This window comes from Chiroxiphia lanceolata, chromosome Z, assembly GCF_009829145.1.
Source record: "Chiroxiphia lanceolata isolate bChiLan1 chromosome Z, bChiLan1.pri, whole genome shotgun sequence".
In the NCBI taxonomy this organism is placed as follows: Eukaryota; Metazoa; Chordata; class Aves; order Passeriformes; family Pipridae; genus Chiroxiphia; species Chiroxiphia lanceolata.
Genome location: NC_045671.1, coordinates 7,512,255 through 7,535,791, shown reverse-complemented (window position 1 = coordinate 7,535,791; position 23,537 = coordinate 7,512,255). Strand labels below are relative to the sequence as shown.

Here is a 23,537-nt window from a genome sequence, read left to right as displayed (position 1 = left end):
GGGTGGACATCTTATTCCACTGGACAGCACAGTCAGCCAGGCAGTGGTCACTGAGGTGGGTTGGACCCCTGAAGGAGATTCATGAGTGTGTGATGTGAGAAGAGTATGGGAACAAAACAAATTTATTTCCCCAGAATCATTTAACAACCCCCAACGATTCACAGCTCAGGTTCCCCTTGTAATAGAGGTGTGTCGATGTTTAACAGCCATTGGTGGATTTTTACCTTCATGAATTTGTTTAATCTTCTTTAGATGCATTTTTAGCACCCCTAGCATCCTGTGTCAAGGACTTCTGGAGATGCAGTACACACATTGGTGCATGAAAAGCAGTTTTAGCTTATTCTGAGCAAAGTTATTGCAGCAAAGCCACGTATTTCTCAGTAGATTCTATGCTGAGTGAGAGGTCCATCCAGGTACTTACTGTGCCTAATGCTGCAGTTTGGAACATGCATGAAGATCTGAGGTGCAAAGATCACTCTCCATATGTTCACAGACCTACTGTGATTTATGTCTCATGGCAGAGCCTGGGGCTGTGTTGTGGTCAGAGGCCCATTGCATCAAGTCCTGTGCAAATACACCCTGAGGTGCTCCCTAAGAGCTCTAACTGGTTCATGCTGGGAGTGAGGGACAGACCCTCTGCCATTCTTATAAGATTATAAATTGCTAATTTGACCCCAAGGAGGATCACACAAAGTCAAAATTCAGAATGCTACAGTTACTTCTTCACTAGGAAGTGGCTGATATGGATGCATAATTTGAGTATCTGTGTAAAAAGAAACACAGAGACAACAAAGACAGTGACAATGTTTAATAATTGCTATGGGTTAGGGACATCTGCACTGTCAGTAATGACTGATATGTGGTGCCCTGTGCTTAGGGAAATAGACTGCATGTCAGTGCTCTGCTTAATTTGGAACAATTTGTGAAGCTGCCACTTGTGCCATGCAGGACTTGTGCTGGAAAACTACATGGGCTAGGAAAACTGACTCTTGCCCAGGATACATCAATGGAGGAATTTTCAGCTTCTGTGAGTTTCTCTGATTCAATGGCTTTACACACAGGAACTGACAGGATGAGAATGACCATGGAGCCACCTAGATCCACACTTGGTTCCTCTTTCCTGTGTCTCTAAAGAGCACAAGAGCCAAAAATGGCTGGGGGATCACGAGGGTGACAAGGTCTGGCTGATGCTGGAGGAAACCTCCACCCCCACTGAAATGCCTGTGGGGCTCCCTGGAGTGCCAGGATATGTTGAGCAGTGTCCAAGGGGATTTGTGTACACGCCTGCAAGGAATCTGTGGCATCTCCTCTGAGCTGTGATAGTGGGAGCTTATCGGGGTTTCCTTTGGATGCCTTCACGTCCAGACCAGCAGCGGCCCTCTGAGCTGGGGTGGGCTGGTGCTGAGAAAACCAACCCAGCTGCCTCCATCCTGGCCTTTCCCTCCCCTGTGCAGAGGCAAATCCCATGGCAGGCACTGGTGGTGCAAGTCATGCCAGCAGCTGTACTGTCTTTGGACACCCCACGGCAGGTGTGATATGTGAGAACATGGCTGTGTGGCTGAGAGCTGGGGGGTGGGTAGTTCACTGATTGTACATATGGGCAACAATTAGTGTCACCAGCTGGTTTCTCACCCCACAAAACATCTGCATCACAGATGGACTTTTTACAAGAGCCTATAGGGCCTGATAGGACAAGTGGAATGGCTTTAAACTGAAGGAGGGCAGGTTTAAATTAGATAATAGAAGAAATTCTGTGAGGGTGGTGAGGCACTGGCACAGGTTGTCCAGAGAAGCTGTGGATACCCCATCTCTGGAAGTGTTCAAGGCCAGGTTGGGTGGGGCCTTGAGCAACCTGGTCTAGTGCAAGGTGTCCCTGCCCATAGCAGGGGGGTTGAAACAGGATGATCATTAAGGTCTCTTCAACCCCCAAAATTCTACGATTCTGTGATTCTGTGGTGTCCCTATGGGTTTGACATCACCTCTTGAAGGGTTTACAAGTGTAGCTTGTATAAGTGGAATGTATGGATGCAGTACAGCTTTAAACACCTGGTGGCTGTGAAGGACTGTGTGAAGTACTACTGGTTCAGCCTTGCTCTGCTTGCTCAGCAGCAGAGGGAGCAGGCAGGGCTGTGAGCCTGCTGTGAGCCTGTCATCAGGCCCTGCTCTGGTTTTACTCTTTGTGACTGTCAACACAAGCTCGTGCCTTTCTGGTGCTGCAGACCATCCTGGACTAGAGTGCCTGGGAAGGGATGAGGCAGAGGAGACAGTGTGAGATGAAGTACAAGGGGTTTGTCTGTAAGGCTGAACTCCTTGAATCCTGAGGGTGGGACACAGCCATGCTGTGCTGTCTCTATTGTACAGTTAGAGGCAGGGAAATGTTCAGATCAGTGTGCTGGCTCCACCATGCTCTGCAGTTTCAAGACCTCATTCACCTGATCTGGTGTCTCCTCCCCCAGCCTGCAGCCTTTTCCCTTTAATCTCTCCTTTCAGAGTGTGAGTGTTTGTGCTCCCTTAGGAGAAAGCCTGGCTCCTCTTATCTCCTAGGTGATGATGTCCTGTGAGCTCTGTGGTCTCCCCAGCTTTCACTTTATCTGTGGATTGAAAGCAGGCCTGAGCAGGCAGCTCAAAGCTCGGTGAGAGCATTTGCACCCACAGGGCCTGCTGCTCTCTGTTGGGGTCTGGAGACTCCCATGGTGGGGCCCCAGGACAGCAAGGAAGACGTTTCCACACACAGGGGTATGGTGGGAGCATTGCCCTGAGCAGGCCAGGAGAACAAGACGCTCACGGAAATGAGGGATGATAGCAAATGAGGAGCTGGCAGGACCTTGTTGGAAATCCCACGGGTACCTTTTTGGAAATCCCATGGGTACCTTCTTGGACCTTTACTGCATACAGTTCTGGTGCCCTAAACATAAAAAGGACATAGAACTGTTAGAGCAAGTCCAGAGGAGGGCCAAGAAGTTGATAAGAGGAGTGGAGCACCTCCCCTACGAAGAAAGGCTGAGAAGGTTGGGGCTGTTCAGCCTGGAGAAGGTTGTGTAGAGACCTCACAGAAACCTTCCAGTATCCGAAGGAGCCTACAGGGAAGCTGGCGAGGGAGTCTTTTGTCAGCAACTGTAGTGATAGGACAAGGGGTACAAACTGAAAGAGGGGAAATTTAGTTTAGAAGAAATACTTTACTATGATGGTGGTAATATACTGGAATAGGTTGCCCCAACCCTGGCAGTGTTCAAGGCCAGATTGGATAAGGCCTTGAGGAACCTGGTCTAGTGGGGGGTGTCTCTGCCTGTAGCTGGGGTGATTGGGGCTAGATGATCTTTAAGGTCCCTTTCAATGCTTAACATTCTATGATTCTATGACCTGAGCTACCCCTGTGCTTCCATTTCACTCCCTGTTAAATATTTGTGGAAAACTGACATTTTTCAGGGCTTTTCACAGATCAAAGCTGGTGGGGTGCCTCAAAAACCATCATGCTTTGCTGCCTACAAAAATGATCTGATTCTGTCTGATAAGTCAAACAAGGGCAGGAGGAGAGTGTGGCCCAATGTGGGGTGGGTGGGTCCCCTGGTGGCCAGGAGTGTTCTGCTCTTGTTGCTCAACAATGGGGCCAGTGCCACCCCTGGCAACCCCTTCGTGTAGAGCCCTGCTCTCCCTGGCTAACTCTGCTCCTGCTGACACTATCCCCTCGGGGGTTACCTCGGCTTGAGTAAGCTGTAGCAGCCTGGGGAAGGGCAGCACTGTGCCTGAAGCAGGATCCCACCGGTGAACCTCCTTCTGTTCGTGTCTCCACCTCCCACTTCTGCCCAGCACGATAAGAGCCAGCCTGGTATCATGGACGAGTGTGCGCAGGTGACGAACCTTTGGTCAGCTTCAGGGCAAGGGATAATGTTGTGTGGGATGAGCTGAAACACTGTGGAGGGTGGTATCCTGGGAATGGAGAGCAGTGTAACAGTACAGAGAGTAAAGCCATCTGCTGGGAGACAAATAGCAGGGGTGTCTGCAACTTGCTTGGTGCCTGCCATCTGTAAAAAGTGACCATGAGTATTAAATATGAGACCATAGGGAGCAGGTATTCCAGGGTATGTCAGCTGGGGTCTGTACTGGAAGCTAAGGTCATACCAGTGCTGTAATGATCTTTCTGACTGGGTCTTGCTTCCTAAAGGGCACTGGAGATATCTTGGTGCAATGTTCATTTGGTCTGATTGAGGAGCAAGCTGTTCTTGCCCTCTGTTGTGCTCTCTGCTCATGCTCCTCTAGGCCTCTGGGGGAAAAAAGTTCCACCAGCAGGGCTGCAGCAACTGGAGTGGCAATGTTCCACCTGCTGATTAGCCCAACTAAGAGACAAATGAGCTCCTAGGTGTAGAGGAGCATGTGCACTGTCAGACTGAGTGAGAGAAGTTATTCCTTGAAGAATGCCCTGGAGTTCCTGGGTTGTCATCCTTCCTGGGGCTGCTCTAGCAGGATCCAGGGGTGTTGTTCCTCCTGTTCTTCAGTACCAGCACACTTAGTGGGCATTGACTATGCCAAAACCTGCCTCTCCAAACTGAGACCTTTATTACTACTGCTGAAAGCACATCTGCCTTATGGAAGAAAATGGGTTTGGTTTAGCAGGTGGCTGCTTAATGCGCAGGGGGAAAACATGGTAAAATCATTGTAAGGCCAATGCTGAGTGAAGTTTCAACCTGTGAGGAAATCAAGGTAAACATCAGGAGGCACTGTGGAGCTAAGCACAAACAGCTAATGCTCTTCTAACAAACCTTATAGGAACACTCTAAGAGATAGCACCTGTAATAAACAAATTAACTCAAGACTGTGATGGGGCAATGCCGGCACATGGACAAACAGCTTTGAGAATTTGGCTGAAAATTAGAGGAAAGTGTCTAATCTCCAGAGCAGGTAGTTCTGGTAACAGGGTCCAACAGGAGAAGTTGGGCAAAAAGCACCTACCCCTAAAATGGAGACTGGCCTGGTCACCAAAGGGTCGATGTGATGTGGCTGCCTATGTCAGGAGGGATGTATTTAGTGACCCCAGAGATCCCCATCAGCCCTGCGGGTAAGTGAAACCGAGCAAGTACGAGCAGGTACCGTTGGGCAACCAGCAGATACTCGCAATTCAGCCCTTGTCTGACTCACGTGGTTTGTACTTGCTCAAGATCACCACATCTGGATGCAGGGAGAGGGGCAGTCCAGCTCACCTGGGGGTGGGTACCTCAACGTAGGTGTGCATGTTGGAGCCCATCACTCCATGTCCCTGTGCAGACACTGGAGGGAAAGTGCCAGTATCTAGTGTGACTCATAGGCCTGGTCTCAGATGCTTATTTTAGGTGGGGAAGAACTGCCCATTGGAGCTGCCTGTTTTTCTCTGCTGATTGTAAAGTGGAAGGTGCCAGGTGCAGGCTCACACACTTTGGGTTTGTGTGCTGTCAGAACAGAGGTGCTCTGACTTACATGACCTATGGAAAGGTGTTGGTTTTGTTATTGTTACTCTCCTTGAACATGTCTATCACTTTAATGTCTAAAAATACCTAGAGGAACCCTAAAATTAAACATTCTCACATTTTCAGTAGCCAACAGAGGAACCCTTCTGAACACTTTTAACGGAGAAATTAATGTTTCAGTGCCATCTTGTGGAATGACTTGAACAAAAGGACAAGCAGTGGCAAGAGACATATCTAGTGATTCATGATGCCATCCTAGAAGCATGCTGAAATTTTAGGGAATTCAGTGGTAATGTTGGGAATGACGCTGCAAGTATTATCACCAAACCGAAGATTTTTATTGCGAACTAAGATTGCCTTTTTCCCTGAGAAGACTGCACATCCATGGGAACCTGGTGTTCCCAGGAAATACCTGTCCATTTTTCAGCCCAAATCAGAATATGGAGATGCCTGTAGTTAAAGCCTGAATGCAGGAGACAAAGTCTATCAGCGACACAGCAGATTCCTAGTCCACAGGGTAAGAATCCACTTGGAAGGTTCTCTGAGATCTAGGAGTGAAAAACAAAGTTGTAGGTCCAGTTGTGGGTGATACTGACCCACTCACACCTTGTTCATCCGAGAAAGGCTGTGAGATCTCCAATATATGCAGATCTCAGGTGACATGTAAAGTCAGCTGGAAACCACCATGTGCAAAACAAACTTGACACTCTTGTCACTACCCCAACCTGGTGCTCCAGGGCCCACGTTTGTGCTCCACCAATAAACAGTTGCATGGCAGAGAATGAAGTGACCTAGAAAGATTTATCTGGTGCTTGTTCTGTGCCACAGCATAGCTCACAGACTCTTAGGAGAAAACCTTCCCACCTAGAAATATGCAGTAGGAACACCCTTGCAAGCAACATGATCACCATCTGTCATAATCAGATTATCCTTAGTGTCAGAGACAGACTAGTAATTTACTGCATATTTATCCAGACATTCACTGGGGTCAATAGCTAATCTGCTCCTGGAGGAGGGATTACCCCATTGCATAAAACTCTCCCTGCCAGAAGATAGACAATCATCTATGGAGCAGGGGAGAATCAGCTTCACACGTTCTTCCATACAGCTGCTGAGGGTCCCGTGGGTGAAAGAAAGCTCATGAACTTTTGCCCATGCAGTAGAGCAGAGGGAAGCAACACCATGGGCAGCATGAGCAGAGCACCATGTCCCCATTGGGGCAGCTGCTGGTAACCTCTGCAGAGCTGTCCTCTGCAGAGCCACGCTGAGAAGCTGCAGCAGGCTGAGAGGAAGGCAAAGAAAACCAGCAAAGAACCAGAAAAGACTCACATGGAAAGGTCTTGAGTGTTCAGTGGATGTGAGTTTTTCCGTGATTAAGCAAAGGTATTAAAACGTTTTCACCGTGGAAAGGTAAGAGCACCTGGTGAGGAGGGAGATGAGCAGAGGGAATCAGTAGATGGAGGAGGAATCAGGACAGCAACGATTCTGCTCTGGCACGTAGATGAGATTGAAGGTCTTTGGAGACCATTTCTGAGCTGGGTTTCTCCTTGCCCCACATGAGAGGACAGACAAGGTGGCTGGTGGCATGGCTCTCCACTAGTGTGATGGCTCCTGCAGACACAGGTGCATTCAACAAGAGCAAATATTCAGCCTGAAGCAATGCATTGTGCTCTTCCCAGCTGAGGACAGCAGTGCACGCTGGCTCCAGGCAGAGCACCCTCGCTGCAGAATGGGCATCCAAATAGTCCTGCACAGGCAAATGGTCCTAATCCCATCTGTTTAAAAAAAATGGCACCAAACCACCAGTGAGTGGGTTACAATGCAGAGCAGAGCCAAAATTCCTGTTCAGTTCCAGTGGAAAAGTTTACTGAGAAAGACAGCCTTAAGAGCGCAACAAGGCTACTTACAGCTCCACTGTTTTGAGGATAGGCTGCTCCTGGGCAGACACAGGGTCTGTAATGCCCCAGTAATAGAAATATTGCATTTATATGATACAGCTTTTAAAGGATGGCATGTGTGTTTGCGTGGGGGCAGACTTTGAAGCTGGCTGCTGATTTATTGGCTTGTTCATCGTTAACCAAGTGAATGAAGGTGTCTGGGGCTGAAGAGAGGGTGCCAAGTTTCAAAGGGTAACTTGGCTCTGTGCAATGAAGTGTGTTTTCACAATAGCAGAACCGTGTCTACATTCCGAGGTTGGAGAGGACAATGTCTGAGAAGATCAAGAAGGCGCTCACAACTCAATGCAGCACCATGAAGGAGCTGCTGGCAGAAACACTGGGAACGTTCATCCTCATGGTAAGGAAGAGATGGGTCCAGACATGTGTGTGTGTGTGTGTGTGTGTGTGTGTGTGTGTGTGTGTGTGTGCAACCATTTAAAACAGCAATTTGTAAGGTCAGTGGTTTCCTACCACATCCTTGGGGTTGCTCGGTGGCTGGTTGTTATTGCTCATCCCTCTGCTATGGTGGGGTGGCAGTTTCCCATCAGGAAGACTGTCTTCTGGAGCTAGAAAGTAATGCGGGGAGTGAGAGGTGGGTGCTGGGAGACAGTGAAGCAGGTGGGATAGAATGAAAATATCACAGAACCATTTAGGTTGGGAAAGACCTTTAAGAGTTCAACCATTAACCCAGCACTGCCAATCCCACCACTAAACCATATCCCTAAGTGCCACATCTACACATCTTTTAAATATCTCCAGGGTATTATATATATTATAATATCCACATATAATACTGATATATAATAATATATATTTAATATCTATACCCCCACCACTTCCCTGGCCAGCCTATTACAATGTTTAGCAAGCCAGCTGGTGAAGAAATTTTTCCTAATATCCAATCTAAATCTCCCCTGGTAAAATTTGAGGCTGTTTCCTCTTCTGTCACTTGTTATCTGGGAGAAAGAGATTGACCCCCACCTGGCTACACAACCCTTTCAGGTAGTTGTAAAGAGTAATAAGGTCATCCTTGAGCCTCCTTTTCTCCCAGCTGAACACCCCCACCTCTCTCAGCCATCCCTCATCAGACTTGTGCTCCAGACTCTTCCTCAGCTCCACTGCCCTTCTCTGGACATGTCATTGTTTCAGTTCTCTTCTAGGAGAAAACTGAGGAAGAGTTTGGGAATGAAATCAAAAAGCAGTGTCTAGTCAGACAGAGTAACATAACGCTCGTGCCAAACACCCTGAAAGATCCCACACAGTGAATTGAGGCTTTTCTTCCTGCTGTGACAGAGGCAATGGTGTGGTTGGTGGGTCTTGAACAGGTCTGGGGGGCAGACCCTGACTCCCCTATCACAGACAGCTACTGTGAAATGAAAACATCAGTCATCCATCTTCTTCTCTCGGTGTTGCCAGGGTAATGAACCTTCCGGAGAAATTCTCGGAGCCACAGCCCACCATTAGGACATGTAATTACCGAGTGTGAAGCACGCCAGGATTTCACTTTTGCTTTTCTTGCCGCCAATTGAATAGTGCTTATGCAAATCATACATAAACTGCCCCCTTGCCTGAGGGATCTGTTTCACAAAGAAAAAGCTAAGTGGGCTTGAGCTCCTGGGCTGCTTCCTAATGTTTGGGGAGAGGGCAAGGAAGGCTTTACAGTCAGAACTGATCCCAGGTGGGGGTGAAGTACCCAGAGGGATCAGAGACTGTGAGTTTTGGACCAACACAGCATAATGAGATCCTCCCTCTGAAAAAGTCCAGTGTCTGTGCCAACTTACTACACCTGGACTTAGCCTGGGCTGAGATGCTTTGGACTGGACAGAGGCTGGCATGCAAAGGCTGAGCATAACCCCAACAACTTGCACTTGGAGATTTGCACAGGAGGAAGATAAGATTTGTGTAAGTATAGGGACCTTTTGACAGAGCTGACTGTACAAACAAAGGTGCTCATTTTCAGGGGCAACAACTGCCCGTGCAGAGGATGGTTGCTTTTTATCACATCATATTGCACATCCACCTCCTTGAAGTTCACTCCTAGGCAGTTTTGTACCCATAGTAAGTCAGAGTACAGGCATCTGTGAAGCCTCAGAAACAGCTTAGCAAACCATTTTCCAAAAGCAAATTGCTTGCCATTCCCTTCATTATTGGGTGATTGAACTTCCCAGGTGACAAAGAACAATTCAGGGTTGTCCTGCCATGGCTGTCTCTGGGAAGCAGTATGAAGTAGAGACTTTTCTCTGTACTCTGACAGTCCAAGGCAGATTTTGTGGCCTGCAGCTTACACTGGCTCTTCCCTCACTGATGCATGTGAGGGAATAGAATAAAAGAAGGGCAGTGCATGTGGACTCCCACCAAGGGCTGATGACAAGCACCATCCAGCACCCAACTCTTCAGCAGCACCTTGGCCCTCAGTGCAAACGGGAATGTGCTGGATGTATCTCCAGGATGTTCTGTGGCCTGTCTTATGTTTTTTTTCAGGATAGAGCTGTTCATGCAGTTATATCTCTTGCCGTGTACCCTTCTCTCTGCATCTGTGTGCTCTGCTGCAAAACCTGTGCCTTATGCATTTGCCTTCTCTTGGATCTGGCTTTGGAAAATTCAGAGATGAATATGCAAATACTTTGCAGATGCTGGGGGACATCATAAACTGCTTTTGGGGGCTTTTGCTAAGGCAATCTGAGAAGACCTCACACTGCAGGCTGCAGCTCTGTGCAGAGCACAGAGCGTGGTCTGTGTATATGAGAGAGATAAAACAGCATCCCTGGGGAACAGGGGATTTGAGTGATGTGTGAAAGCATCGAGGGGAAGCAGACGCATGAGATAAAATTTGGATCCAGGCAGAGTAGCCAGAAAAGATCACAGTTAGTACAGGCCAGAGCAGAGGTTTAGATGCTGGAGAACATATTGACTTTCTTGTTTTTGAAAGACGTGTCATCCTGCTTAAACATCAGTACAGTCCTCGGAACAGGATATACCTTCCAAACCCTAAGTCGCTTGTGAGGCCGAAATCTCACAAGAAGCTTCGTCCTTCTCCAGATTTCAGTGTAAGACCGTTCAAAGAACTGATTTTTCCAACCTCTTGCCATATTAAAAAAGTGACATAGAACTCATTTTCAGGACAGACCAATTTTTTGAATATGTCTTTTCCTGCTGGAGAGCCTTTACTTTTAATTTTTTCACTGTTTCTCCTTTAGTAATTTAAAAAATATTGAAACTTTGGCTGTTTTCAAACTGAAAGTCTTATGTGTTGAATGGAAAAGTCAAACAAGAATTTCCTTTCTTGTCTTTTGCTGGAATGTTACCAAATTAGAGTCGAGTTTGGCAAATAGCTGTATGCTGCCCAAACAACATTTTTAGTCAATAAATTGCGCACCAGGAAAAGAAAGACCACAGGAATCTGCTCACCCTCCTTCCATCCATCTTGGACATTGCCTCTGAGTGGTCCATGGTGATGCTCCCCTGCCTCATGTCCCTGGTTTCAGGCCCAGACATCTCTGCTGTGGCTGTGTGAATGATCTTCATTGAGCCCCAGCTCTTTGTGTGGGTGTCTGGGGTTTGTCTCTCCACACTCAATCATAATGAGAGTGCCTGGTTTGGTTTGATGGGCACCAATGGGAAATATCCCAGGCATCACTTCAATTTTTGCAGGGGAGGCTTGTTCTTTGTCTTCTGACCATAGGCACCTTAGAGACTTCCTGTCCTTGGGAGTTTATTAGTATTGCAGAAAAAGTAGCAAAGAAGCTCAGTCTACCACAGCAACAACAATACCTTTAACACTCCTTTCTCTCTTTCTTTTTATACAGGTTTTTGGCTTGTCCTCTGTGGCACAAGTGGTATTAGGAAAAGGAAACACTGGTCAGTATCTGAGCATCAATATGGCATTTGGCATTGGTGTTACTCTGGGAATCCATGCATCTGGAGGAGTATCTGGTGAGCAGGACACTTGAGCACGGGACATATCCATGTCCCCTAAAGGCCACATGCATTGGGAACAGCACCAGTGGGCTGTGGAGGGGCTGATGACAGCATGGCAAGGTGGAGCAGTGCCCTCACCCCAAAAAGGGCAGTCCTAGGGTACCCAAGGAAGAAGAATAGAGCAGGTCTGGTTGGTGACCATGACCAGGGCCAGCTTTGTGACCTGGAGAACACAGCCAAATCTGGGAGGAGGGGCAGGTCAGAGGTCAAGCCAAGGCAATACAGTGGCGTGGCACTGTCAGGGGAAGCAAGGGACAAGGCAGGCACAGCACATCTACAGCATGTTGTCCCCAAACCTGTGCTCTGAGCTGTGATGGGGCAAGTGGGACAGGGAGGGTGGCAGAAGTTCTACCTTCCCCTCCTGCTGCAGAGCCAGGTTTCAGCAGTTCTCCCATTAGGCAGTTCGGATATGCTGTCATGGCCTAAGGAGACAGGGAGCTTCCAAAACATGCTGCTGATACGACCCATGGGGAAGTAAACAATTCATTGCAAAGGAGAGCTTACTGCTGATGTTGCAACAAGGAATGGTATGCAAATTTTCTCCTTACCATCCACATCCATGCGCGCTATTTCTGCATTCATTTGCACCAAGAGATGAGATTAATGGCTCTAATGGGCAAAAAATTAAAGCACCTCTTTGCTCTTGAACTTTTGGAGCAGAGAGAGAGGTCCAAGCTTGGGGCTGGCTTGGAAAAATTTTCCACGTGACTAGTCAGTGCTTGGTTTCCTTGACTTTTGGAGCTGGTGGAAAAATCCTGGGAAAAGTGGGCTGAGGAAAGTAGGTCTCGGCAGTCCCAAGTGACTTTTGAGAAGGAGCTGCTCTGCTGAGGGCAGAGGGCAGAGGGAAGGGATCTCAGCTCAGCCAGCAACAGTCTGGTTATGGAGCAAACTTCAGGGCTTCCTGTCATAGTAATTTGGCTTCAGTGTGTCACAAGATGCTCTGAAATGGCTGGTCATACCCGCAAAGGAGCAGAGGATCAAAGAAAAAGGGATCTACTCCCATTCCATTTGTGATTGTTGGACTTTTGCAAGGCGATACATGCACTTTTACTTCACTCCATCCTACACTTTGACGAGACAATGGGTGTCTGCATCTTAACCCTTCTAGAGTCTGGAGTAGGAGATGTCCATGAACGTTGGAACATTTATTGACCCCTAAAGTTTATACCTACGGGGCAGGAAAAACAAATATTTCCTTTAGAAATATGGGGACATGGGGCCTGGAGTACACACCAAGGGCACCAAACCTGGATTCATGTAGTCCTTCTCCAAAAGTACCATTGTGATACCAAGCTCCTCCACAGAAAGTGTCCCATCAAAACAGGGAAAAATGGTCCTGCACTGTATGAAAGCCACATACTAAAAGATATCGGGAAATGCAGCCCAAGATTACAAACTCTGCAAGGGAAGGACAGGGTCTGCTTCAAACTTGTGGGAGTAACCATGGTCTGGGCATGGTTGAACATTCTGGCAATCCCTTCTCAATGCAGTGATGTCCAAGAGCTCACCTGAGTCCCTGCTGACAGCCCTGTGTCGGATTTGCTATGCAGTCACAAAGATATGGGTCATTAGTGGCTGATTTGATGTTTCCAGAAGGCCCTGTGATTGTTTGGGCTAAGATTTGCCTCATCTACCTGTAGCTGTTTAAAAAGTGGCTAAGTCTGGGCTCTATTTAAGCTCAATACAGAGCAGCCCACTGAGAAACTCACAGAGAAACTCATGCCATGCTGAGAAAGGTATCTCTGACTGGCAAGACGATCCACTCTCTGGAGGCAGCCTGTGGTCTACAGAAGTTTTAGAAGACTAAAGCTAGTAGCTCTTTGACCTGCATGATTCAGCTGAGCAGGGAGAATGGGTCAGTTTTGTGTCTGTGCAGGAGTAAGATCCTGCCCTGAGAGAGTCTTGGTGTTCTGGAAGAAGGTCTGGGTAACCACTGTGTGGCACGGGGCATAGAACCATGGAAGGGTTTAGGTTGGAAGAGATCTTTAAAGGTCGTGTTGTCCAACCGCCCAGCAGTGAGCAGGGACATCTTCAACCAGAGCAGATTGCTCCGAGCCCTATCCAACCCGGCCTTGAATGTTTCCAGGAATGGGGCATGTGCCCAGTCACATGCTCTAAATCAGCTACATCAGGGCTGAGGCCACTTTCTTTTTCTGTGATTTTGCAGGAGGTCATCTGAATGCTGCCATCACCATTATGGAGTACATTTTAGGAAACCTCACCTGGAAAAAGCTCATAGCTTATCTGATCGGCCAGTTCCTGGGCTCCTTTATGGCAGCAGCCACCGTCTTTGGCCTCTACTATGGTACTGTTATGTCTTTTATCACAGAGGTTGCTGTAGGCATCACTTCATTCAACTCAGATTATCAAAAATATGTCCTTTTGGAGTCCACAGCATAATTTCTGAGGAGGGCAAGGCCTGTGAGACATAATTCATAGCTCACAGTCAGAGCAGGTCCCAGATACCTCTGGGAAGGATATGCAGTTCCTGGATAACATAGCTCCTTTTGCTCAGGGCATTCTCACTTTCAAAACCTGTCCTCAACTGAAGTGCAGCAGCTGCATTTTGTCAGCATTTTGTTTCCAGGTCTGCAGGGGCTTGAGTTACATGAACTACTGTGTATTAGGTACAGCTGGAGCTCTGAGGGACTCTGCTGGTCTGTGGAAAACAGGATCACAGACACTGGGGGTTTTGAGTTGTGAGCAGACGACCTGCCAGCTGTTGTTTCCGGCATGTCTCAGTCTCAGGGTTGGAGGCCTCCAGTGCATCCAGACTGCTGGAGCAGGAATAGGGGGCATAAGGAAGAAATTGCAGACCAAAGTCTGTGGGCAACAGGTATCGGTGAGATCACGCCCTGAGAGGAGTGTGTCACCTCCATCATATCTTCCATTGCCTCTCTTCTCCTTGGTGTCTGTGCTGGCTGCAACGGGTGGACATGTGTATGTGGCTTGTGGGATGAACTCTGTGCTAAGTTCCATATCTCCCACTTCTCCTAGATGCTCTGTATGACTACACCAAAGGGAACTTCACAGTGACAGGACCAATTGCCACTGCACCGATCTTCGCCACTTACCCCGCTCCCAATGTATCCTTGCTGGGGGCCTTCTTTACAGAGGTCAGTAGGAATGGCTGCGGTGTGCTAGAAGGTGGAAGGTAATAGGTCTGCTACAGGGTACCCTCAGGGTAATGCCTGCAGGAGGCTCCGCAGCTTGGTCCAAGTGCCCTCCACTCACTCTCCCTTCCTGTAGCACAAGCAATGGGAAATGAGAAGCTGACCTGTATCAGCAACCATCTCCTTTGGGTTCTGGGCAGTTCCCTGAACTGTTCTTGCCCTTTTTGGATTCTACACCCACTCCATAACCCTAAGCAGCTGTGCTGGCTGCTCCTGCCCAGTGAAGAGAGCCTGGGACTGTCTTCACAAGAGTGCAGCCTGGACTGAAACTCTACAGTTTGAATAGTCCAGTTGAGGCTGTGTACAGTTGATTCTCAGCACACAGCACAATGCCCAGATGCCCAGAAACAGGAAAGGGATGTGTGAAGCACTGAGATACCAGAGAGGGAAGATTCACTTCCAGTGAATATCTTAGGAAGCCAATGATTTTTTTTCTGAGCTGACAAAACTCCTGACTTGGCATGATGAGGAAGGTGGTGAGAGTGGGAAGAGCCTACAGGTGGGGAGCTGATCACTCAGCCTCCTGTGCATCAGGCCATGTCCTTGCTGCACAAGAAAGCAAATGACAGTGACATTACATTGCTAAGAGCTGCAGAGTTTCTGCTTTTGTTGGCATCTCTGCAAGCAGACCAAGGTTCTCCAGCTGCATTTGGTGAAGCAGAAAGAAACAGGAGTCATCACCTCTATACAAACTGTGGTTCTTGATGTCCTCGGCACTGCAGATCTACAAATGCCAGCTATGTACTGTACTGTCATTGATGGGACATTCAGCTTCTCAGATGAGAATCTGGTATCCGCATTTAGTTCCAGGAAGGGCTAAAGCAACAGGCCGTAGTAAACCCATCACTCCCTCTAGAGAGGATCAGATTTGTCTTGTTAGCTGTTTGCTATGGCTCTGCTTCTGTTAGACAAAATGTACTTAAAATAACCCATTTCCCTGACTTAAGAAGTGGAGGGGGAGAATTTGTTGCTGAGAAGTTTGTGTCAGTCTTAGAGCACTTTTGGCAGAGGTGAACACATTTTTGTTGAGAAAATGAGTCTAGAATTTTCTTCGGTCCACCTGTGAGGCAAGAGTAACATTTGGGTCCTCCCTGCCTTGATCAGACTGTGAATCTTACCTCCTCTTTGATTCTGGGAAGCCTCTTCCCCTCTGCTGAGCAGAATCCTTCCACCTTTTCCATTCTGTCCTGTGACCTGTTCTCTTCTGCTCCTGCAGTTCACAGCGACAGTTATGCTGGTCCTGGGTGTACAGGTCATCCACGATGAGAAAAACAATGCAGCCCTGAAAGGCACTCAGCCCCTGATCACCGGTATCCTGGTCCTGGGCATCGGCCTGGGAATGGGGATGAACACAGGCTATGCCATAAACCCTTCCCGGGACCTGCCCCCCAGGGTCTTCACGGCAATTGCTGGCTGGGGAATAGAAGTCTTCACGTGAGTAACCTATTCTGCTTTTACACTGCCCAGCTTGCAAGGAAAGGAGATAAGCCCACAACAAAACAGTCCCGAGGCCTTTTTCTTTGGGCCAAGTGATGGTGTTACTGCAGAGTGTGTTCTCCATTCTCAGAGAGCAAGGGTTGTGCCTAGAGGAGCCCTGGGCACTCTACTCTGTACATCAAATTTGGGGTACACTAATTCTCCTGCATGGGATTCACCTTGACACCCTGATACCCCAGTTTGGGCACCAAACTAGTGACCTGTTCACTGGAGATCTAGCTGGTTATTGCAGTGACCAGAGAGCCAGAATGCATTCAGCTCACCTGAAAGCACGTACTTACAGCTGGATTGCTGAATAGCTCTCCTACATTTAGATGTCTGAATCTGGAGATGAAATCCTACCTTCCTCTATCTAGAAGGATGGTGCCATGCTATGGCTTTTCCTATGGTTCAGTCATTACTGCAGTCTCCTGTCCCAGATGCCCATTCTCCTTCAATTCCCTGAAAATGTATTTGAGAGGTTGGTAGAAGAGGTGCAGATGTTATTGGAAAAGGGGAGGGAAAATGCTGGTGCCTGTGTCTGAGAGTCACACTCATCAAGATCACGTAGACTGTTTCTTTGGGATAACAAGAAACCTGCAGACAGTGTGAAGCCACGTTTTCATGCTGATGGGGAAAATGACCTTCCCTCCAGCAATCAGGTGGTGGAGAGCGAATTTGTCTAAGCCAGTTGTAGAGCCCAGTACATAAAGTGGGACAGGCACCTCTGCTCACACAGCTCACCCCTGCCCCAGCAGACTCAGCTCACTCCTGCTGCACAATGACGTGGCAGGGTAAGGTGTTCTAGCCTGGCTCACCAGCTGCCTTTTCTGTGTTTCTTTTTAGGGCTGGACATAACTGGTGGTGGGTACCAGTCACAGCTCCAGTTCTGGGAAGTCTTATTGGTGTTTTAATGTACAAACTCTTCGTTGACTTTCACAACCAAACTGATGAGGAAATTGAAAATAAGAAAGAACAGAGAGGTGTGGAGACTTCCAAGCTGTGATGACCATGTGCTTCGATGACACACAGGAGGAGCACACCGTTTGTCCAACATGCAGATGAGGGACTAGTCTTCAGTAAATCCACTCTGCTTAACCAGACAAACTTGGTCTCTGAGATATTGGGCAGACCTGGGTGGGGTTAGACCTGACTGTGACCTGAAGAAATTATTCAATCTCTCTGTTTAAAAATCTACCAAAAAAACCCAAACCCAAATGCAATCATCACATTCTGAAGAAAAGCAAAGTAGAACTGCAAGACTCCAGATACCTATATATTCATATAGATCAAAATACAGGAATCAACAATGGCAGAAAAAATGTGATTAAGTTTATTAACATAGAACTTTGGTCTGGAATATTCTTTGGTAAGAGGTAGATACCACCCTACCAAAGGATAGTTTGGCAGAGCACAGACAAGAGAAAAGTAAGGACAGTCTAAAATAGAAACATGAACTTTTTTTTTTCCCCATGCTTGTTTTTTTTTTTTTTTTTTAATCTGAACATTCAGGAAGCATCAAAAAATTAGTAAACTAAACTACAGGGTCTCCTGAATCCTGCCACAGCTCTGCTGGAACATGCTGGCATCACAGAACCAGTGTGTTACTGACAGGCTAGACTTGAACTATCACCAACTACCACCATATGAAAGAATTCAGATAACCTCTGTGGTAGCATCACCAAAAACTCAAACACCCCCCCCCCCAAACACATTCTTTTTCCACTCTGAATGCATGAGAAATATGAGAAGAGGTTGCCCTGCTGTTGCAGGAATTCTGCCACCTCCATCTGAATGAGGAAGTGGGCCTGCAACAGCCTTACACGTTTGAGATATCATTGGATTAAAAGTAAAACACCACCATAAGCTCTTTGTTCCTGGGGGGCAGTGACAACAGTCTTAACTTTTCTATAAAGTGCTTAAGCACATATGGTATGTATGTCAAGCACATAACTGCAGTCCCAGGGCTGGGTGCCATGAATAAACAACACAAAAATCTCCAAGAGTAGGGTGTGACAGAACATCACTACTGCACAGAATTCCAAAAAATTACATTTACTGCCTTTAATGATTATTCCCATCTCCCTACTAAAAGGATAACTAATGGATAACCAACCCAGTGGCATGGGGTGGGTTTGGGTGGTAGGTACTTCCTCATTAGAGCTGACTTTATATTAATAGAGCTGCTACAGCAGATCTTCACCTGCCTCAAGACACACATCAGCTTGAAGGATGTATCAGAGAATTTTTTTGTCATTTGGGGGTGGCAGAGGGTGGCTGGCTGGCAGGCAATGCAGCAACTACATTTGAGAGTCGACCCCAGGCAGTGCTGGAAGCCAGCAAAGCATGCTTGAGCTGGGGCAGAGACTTTGTACAGTGATCACGGGACAGAAGTAGAACAGCTGTCACACAGCTCAGTCTTTTGGTCCGTGGGAACTAAACTGGGAACTTCAGAGTAGCTCAAGATGGATTAGCTAAAAGCACTGCAACACATCACTTCCTAGACAGAGATTCCCCACTGCATTAAAAAACCTCAAACAATCCAGCCTGTGCCTTGCTCTTGCCATACATCCTTGTGCACATGCTCCCCAAAGCATCTTCAAATACCCAATCACTCTGGACAAAAATATTTAAGTATTTATTAAAATACTATTAAGCACTTACAGGGTGGCTTCATTTTTCTGAAAGCCATACAAATACTTATGAAAGCCTCACAACATCCCTGTGAGGTAGGTTTGTCTTGTGTAATTATGTGATGGTTTCATAAATTAAAGATGATGCTTATTTGAAGACAGTGACTTTGATTTCCCTGTTTAGGCACAAAATGTGTTGGGTGCTATCATGCATTTCCAGCACATCTAGGAAGACAGAATAGCACAGAAAAGTAGTGGAAACATCAGGTGTAACTGAAAACCAGCAGTGAATGGATTAAAGTGCAGTTCTAACCTGAAAACTTACAGTATAGAAAACAGCATCAGGGGTTTCTAAGGCTGTAGGATCTCTTACCAGTGGCCCCTGGTAAGATCCTGTCCAACTGAAAAGGCAAATGCTGTTTCATTGGTCAGCTTTGCAAATCAATGTGTGACAAACCATGGGGTTCTCCTTGCTGATGGGACTCAACACCATTGACTCACCCTCGCTCAGGGGTTCCCACAACAGGGAGACAATGAGGGATCTTGTAGCTTCTGGCTGCCTTCAGGCTTATTTGGAATCATGCATCCAGTTGGTGGCCGGTCACTAGTGGTGTTTCCCAGGGATCAGTGTTGGGCCCAGTTCTGTTTAATATCCTTACTGATGATCTGGATGAGGGAATTGAGTGTATTATTAGCAAATTTGCAGATGACACCAAGTTCGGGGTCTGTGTTGATCTGCTGGAAGGCAGGAGGGCTCTTCAGAGGGACCTGGACAGGCTGGAGAGTTGGGCTGATTCCAACGGGATGAGGTTCAACCAGGACAAGTGCCGGGTCCTGCACTTTGGCCACAACAACCCCCTGCAGTGCTACAGGCTGGGGACAGAGTGGCTGGAGAACAGCCAGGCAGAAAGGGACCTGGGAGTTTGGATTGACAGGAAGCTGAACATGAGCCAGCAGTGTGCCCAGGTGGCCAAGAAGGCCAATGGCATCCTGGCCTGTATCAGGAACAGTGTGGCCAGCAGGACTAGGAAAGTGATTCTTTCCCTGTACTCAGTGCTGGTGAGACCACATCTGGAGTGTTGTGTCCAGTTCTGGGCCCGTCAGTTCAGGAAGGACATTGAGGTGCTGGAGCAGTTCCAGGGAAGAGCAACAAGGCTGGTGAAAGGACGACTGGAGCACAGGTCCTGTGAGGAGAGGCTGAGGGAGCTGGGGTTGTTCAGCTTGGAGAAGAGGAGGCTCAGGGCAGACCTCATCACTCTCTACAACTCCCTGAAAGGAGTCTCTTCTGTCAGGCAGCTATCAGTAAGACAAGAGGTCTTAAGCTGTGCCAGGGGAGGTTTAGGTTGGATATTGGGAAGAAATTTTTTATAGAGAGAGTAATCAGACATTGGAATGGGCTGCCCAGGGAAGTGGTGGATTCTCCATCCTGGAGGTTTTTATGATGAGACTGGATGTGGCATCAGTGCCTTGGTCTGGTAACCACGGCAGTAGTGGATCAAGGGTTGGACTTTATGGGAAAGGGTTAACACCTCACAGGAAGATTATTGCAAGGAAAGATGGGAAATGTAGTCTCCACAGCAGGTCCCCAAAGTGAGTGCTCGACTGCACATGCCCACTGGAAGGATTGGAGAATGACTGCTAGGGAAATAGCACGTGCTCTATGGTTATGTAACCTCTTATGTAATCGAGGAGTATAAAACCGTGTGCTTGGCTGTTAATAAATGATTTGCCAGCTTGCACTCAATCTGGTGGGTCTGTGCCTAACTGCCACAAATGGCACCTGAACAGGGACTTTAAGAGAGATGTCAGGAACCAGAGCATTAGGCCGCTGGGACGTCTACCGGTGGGAGCCCCTGGCTGAACTGAAAGGAAAGGAGGAGCTCCTCGAGGAGCTCCTCGAGGACACTGCGCGCGCCAATCACCTCTGTAGTTAGGGGACTATAGGAAAAAAGAAGAAAATTCAGCATTCAATTCAGAGGTGAGCAGCCAGGGAAGGGAGGAGGCAATTTCCCGAGAGATGAAACAGAATGCTGAAGCTTTACGCCAGTTTTTTAATTAAAAACAAAAAAAAAGACAGAAAAAAGAAATTATGGAAGCTAAATTGCTGGCACTTTTAATATGGATTGCCGTGACTGTATTGGGATTTCCGCTGGCCGGAACCCTTCAAATGACTGCTTGGCAAAAATCGGCAAGAGACTTTACAAAAGAGCGATTTCTGGAGACCTAGAGGCGTTTGGGAACTTAGCCACATGGAGGGAAATGGTGGATACTTTCAAAATGGCACAAAGGAGATTAGCCTCTGCTGCGGCAACAGGTCCCGTTCCCCCTGTTCCTCCTACTGCCCCTGCTTCCCCTAGGGTTCCCCTAGAGACAAGGTGCAAATGTGGGAGTGCGGGAGGGCCCTCAGGACCAAAGGAGGAAGGAGAAGGGGAAGGAGATGGCATGCCGCTTGACTTTGTTCATGTTGCATGGCTGTTACACTCTTGCCGTGAGGCTGTCGAGGAAACACGAGTCTGCTCCCGCTGACATGTCCTAACGTGTCCCTGCCTGAAGAAGCATATGAAGAGTATGATGATCTGGAAGGCAGTGAGTTTACGGAGGACACAGGAAGGGAATCAGTCATGTCCTCTCTTAATGAGGATAGGTGATTGTGCGGGGGTGCCCACAGCCTCTGGTGCTAGAACAGAAGTTCTGAAAGAGCAGCATCCCCCAGCTGTTCCCATCAACCCTCCCTCTACCTGGGACAGGGACACGGGGCTGTGCCACAGAACCAGCGCTGCAAGATTTGGGAGCCTCTCCCCCCAATCCTCTTCCTGCTCACAACAGCATTGAGAGGGACATCCGGAGAGAGGAGCCAAGACAACAGCAGCTGCTGCAGCAGCGATATCCCAAGACCCGGAAGAGCACCTAACAGAGCTCAGGGAGCCAACCAGCACCAGGCGAGCAAGAAAACTTCCAAAGCCAAAGGGCCCCGGGGCAGTGCGAAGATTTGGTCTAAATCAAACTAGCTGGATCTCCCTTCACAACTGGGAGGGTGAGAAGAAGAGATTTGGGGGATGGAGGGGTAGTAAGGGTCCCAAGTGTGATGCTTCTGATCTCTTCCCCGAGATCCATCTTGCCAGCTAACTATCCTGCATGTTTGTTCCCTTTCCTATCTTCTTTACACACTTTCCAGGCAGTATCTCTCTCCTTTTCATCATAGCATTTCGCACTCTGAGCTTCCAGTTTACACATTGCTGTTTCCCAACCACTCAAGCCCCCATCGCCAGGGCCATGTGTTTTTCTCTTTCTCTCTCCCTGTCTTTTGACAGGTCAATTTCAAGAGCCATGTTACAAAAGCAAAAAAGTGGGAGAGGATATACATGTGTATCCATGGGTACCCAATTAAGATGGATCCCCTCTAGGTGTGTCAGGCCTTCATTTTCTTCTTCACAACAGGAACAACCACCAGAAATTGCAAATGTTGAAGAAGGAACACACAGTCAGAATAAAGATTTAAAACGTGTGCATGAAGTGTGAGTGTGGCAGCCGCCTCCTTGAGTGAAAAGATGTGTGTGTATGTAAATTCAAGAACACTTTATATCAATTATGCCTCAAATAAAACTACAATTATGCAACAATACTACCTCAACCACACCAATGTCTCCAGATGATAGTTAAGCACAATATCCATCTAGGAGAAGGATAACTCTAATTCCAAACCCAGGTAGATGGAGCTCACTTAGCCATGTAAGGCCATCCGTCTTAGAGAAGGACACTCTAATTAAACCTACGTCCTAAGGACCTCTCTGTCAGTGTCCAAGCTCGCTCGGCCCTGGCAGATGAACCTTAGGATTAAAGGATGGGTCCAGTTCTGTGCATGCTGTGTCTCACCTAAAAAATCCATTGCGCAGGCTCAAGGGTGATATCCACATTTGTAAAGCCCTGTAGCGACAGGTGAGGGTTGAAACAGCAGGTGAAAGGTGCACTGGAAGCTGCAGACCCAACCCTGCATGCAGGTGGTTCAGGACATTGGTCGCCTGAGACTGAGCCCAGATGACGGTCTCTTTGGGCAGCACCCTGAATGACCAAGCAGCCTTTTTTGAGGACAGCACTGCTTGCTCCACTCGGAGAGGGGCCTAAAAAAGGTGGCCTAACCAAAGCTCATCTCCACCCTTCACCCAGTTGGTTAACCGTGGCCAACGGGCATCTTCTGATGCAGTCAAACAAAGTCTAAGAAACAAAGGCATACACCTGCCTTCAAAGGTGTACTCAAATTGACACTCGCATGCTGGAACATCAGAACCATGCTTGATACTGCAGACAGTGGATGTCCTGAGCGCCGTTCTGCACTAATTGCCCACGAACTATCACGTCTCAACATCGACATTGCTGCTCTCAGCGAACAAAGGCAGCCTTAGAGAACATGGTGCCGGTTATACACTCTTTTGGTCAGGTAAACCCAGAACCGAAAGGCATCTCTCAGGAGTTGGCTTCATGACTAAAAACTCTATTGTCCCTAAACTTGAAAATCTGCCGACAGGTCATTCTGATCACATTATCTCCCTACGCCTTCCACTACACAACAAACACCACGTTGCCCTCTTTAGTATATATGCCCCAACTCTCCAAGCAGACCCTGCTGAAAAAGATAAATTTTACACTGACCTGAGCCGCCTTACCCAAAAGATTCCCGCAAATGATAAGATCATTATCCTTGGTGATTTCAATGCCAGAGTAGGAAAGAACTCTGAAGCCTGGAAAGGAGTATTAGGCAAGCATGGTGTTGGAAACTGCAACGATAATGGATGTCTTCTGCTAGAATTCTGTGTGGAGCAACAGCTCACCATCACGAACACTATCTTTCAGTATAAAAATAGCCTGAACACAACCTGGATGCATCCTAGATTTAAGCATTGGCAC

At 47.7% G+C, this 23,537-nt stretch overlaps 2 protein-coding genes across 5 annotated transcripts in view; one reads left to right on the top strand and one right to left on the bottom strand.

Moving 5' to 3' along the window:
• The first annotated feature begins 3,632 nt into the window (after nucleotides 1–3,632).
• LOC116780678 (aquaporin-7-like) lies at nucleotides 3,633–17,476 on the top strand. Of its 4 annotated transcripts, none has more exons than XM_032675960.1 (7): nucleotides 3,633–3,849; nucleotides 7,611–7,733; nucleotides 11,182–11,308; nucleotides 13,521–13,658; nucleotides 14,351–14,469; nucleotides 15,743–15,960; nucleotides 16,849–17,476. In XM_032675960.1, the coding sequence occupies exons 1-7, from the start codon at nucleotides 3,832–3,834 to the stop codon at nucleotides 17,006–17,008; spliced, it is 903 nt and encodes a 300-aa protein (XP_032531851.1). In that variant the 5' UTR covers nucleotides 3,633–3,831; the 3' UTR covers nucleotides 17,009–17,476. The 4 variants fall into 4 exon arrangements, with proteins under 4 accessions (XP_032531851.1, XP_032531850.1, XP_032531853.1 ...); XM_032675959.1 differs by having other exon boundaries at nucleotides 7,608–7,733; XM_032675962.1 differs by lacking the exon at nucleotides 3,633–3,849 and adding an exon at nucleotides 5,077–5,081 and having other exon boundaries at nucleotides 7,608–7,733.
• A 2,617-nt stretch (nucleotides 17,477–20,093) lies between these two features.
• TPGS2 (tubulin polyglutamylase complex subunit 2) overlaps nucleotides 20,094–23,537 on the bottom strand; it is a 28,380-nt gene continuing 24,936 nt past the window's right edge. The window contains exon 8 of the transcript XR_004354568.1: nucleotides 20,094–20,164. The gene's annotated coding sequence lies outside the window, so the exon portion shown is untranslated. The remainder of the gene's footprint in view (nucleotides 20,165–23,537) is intronic.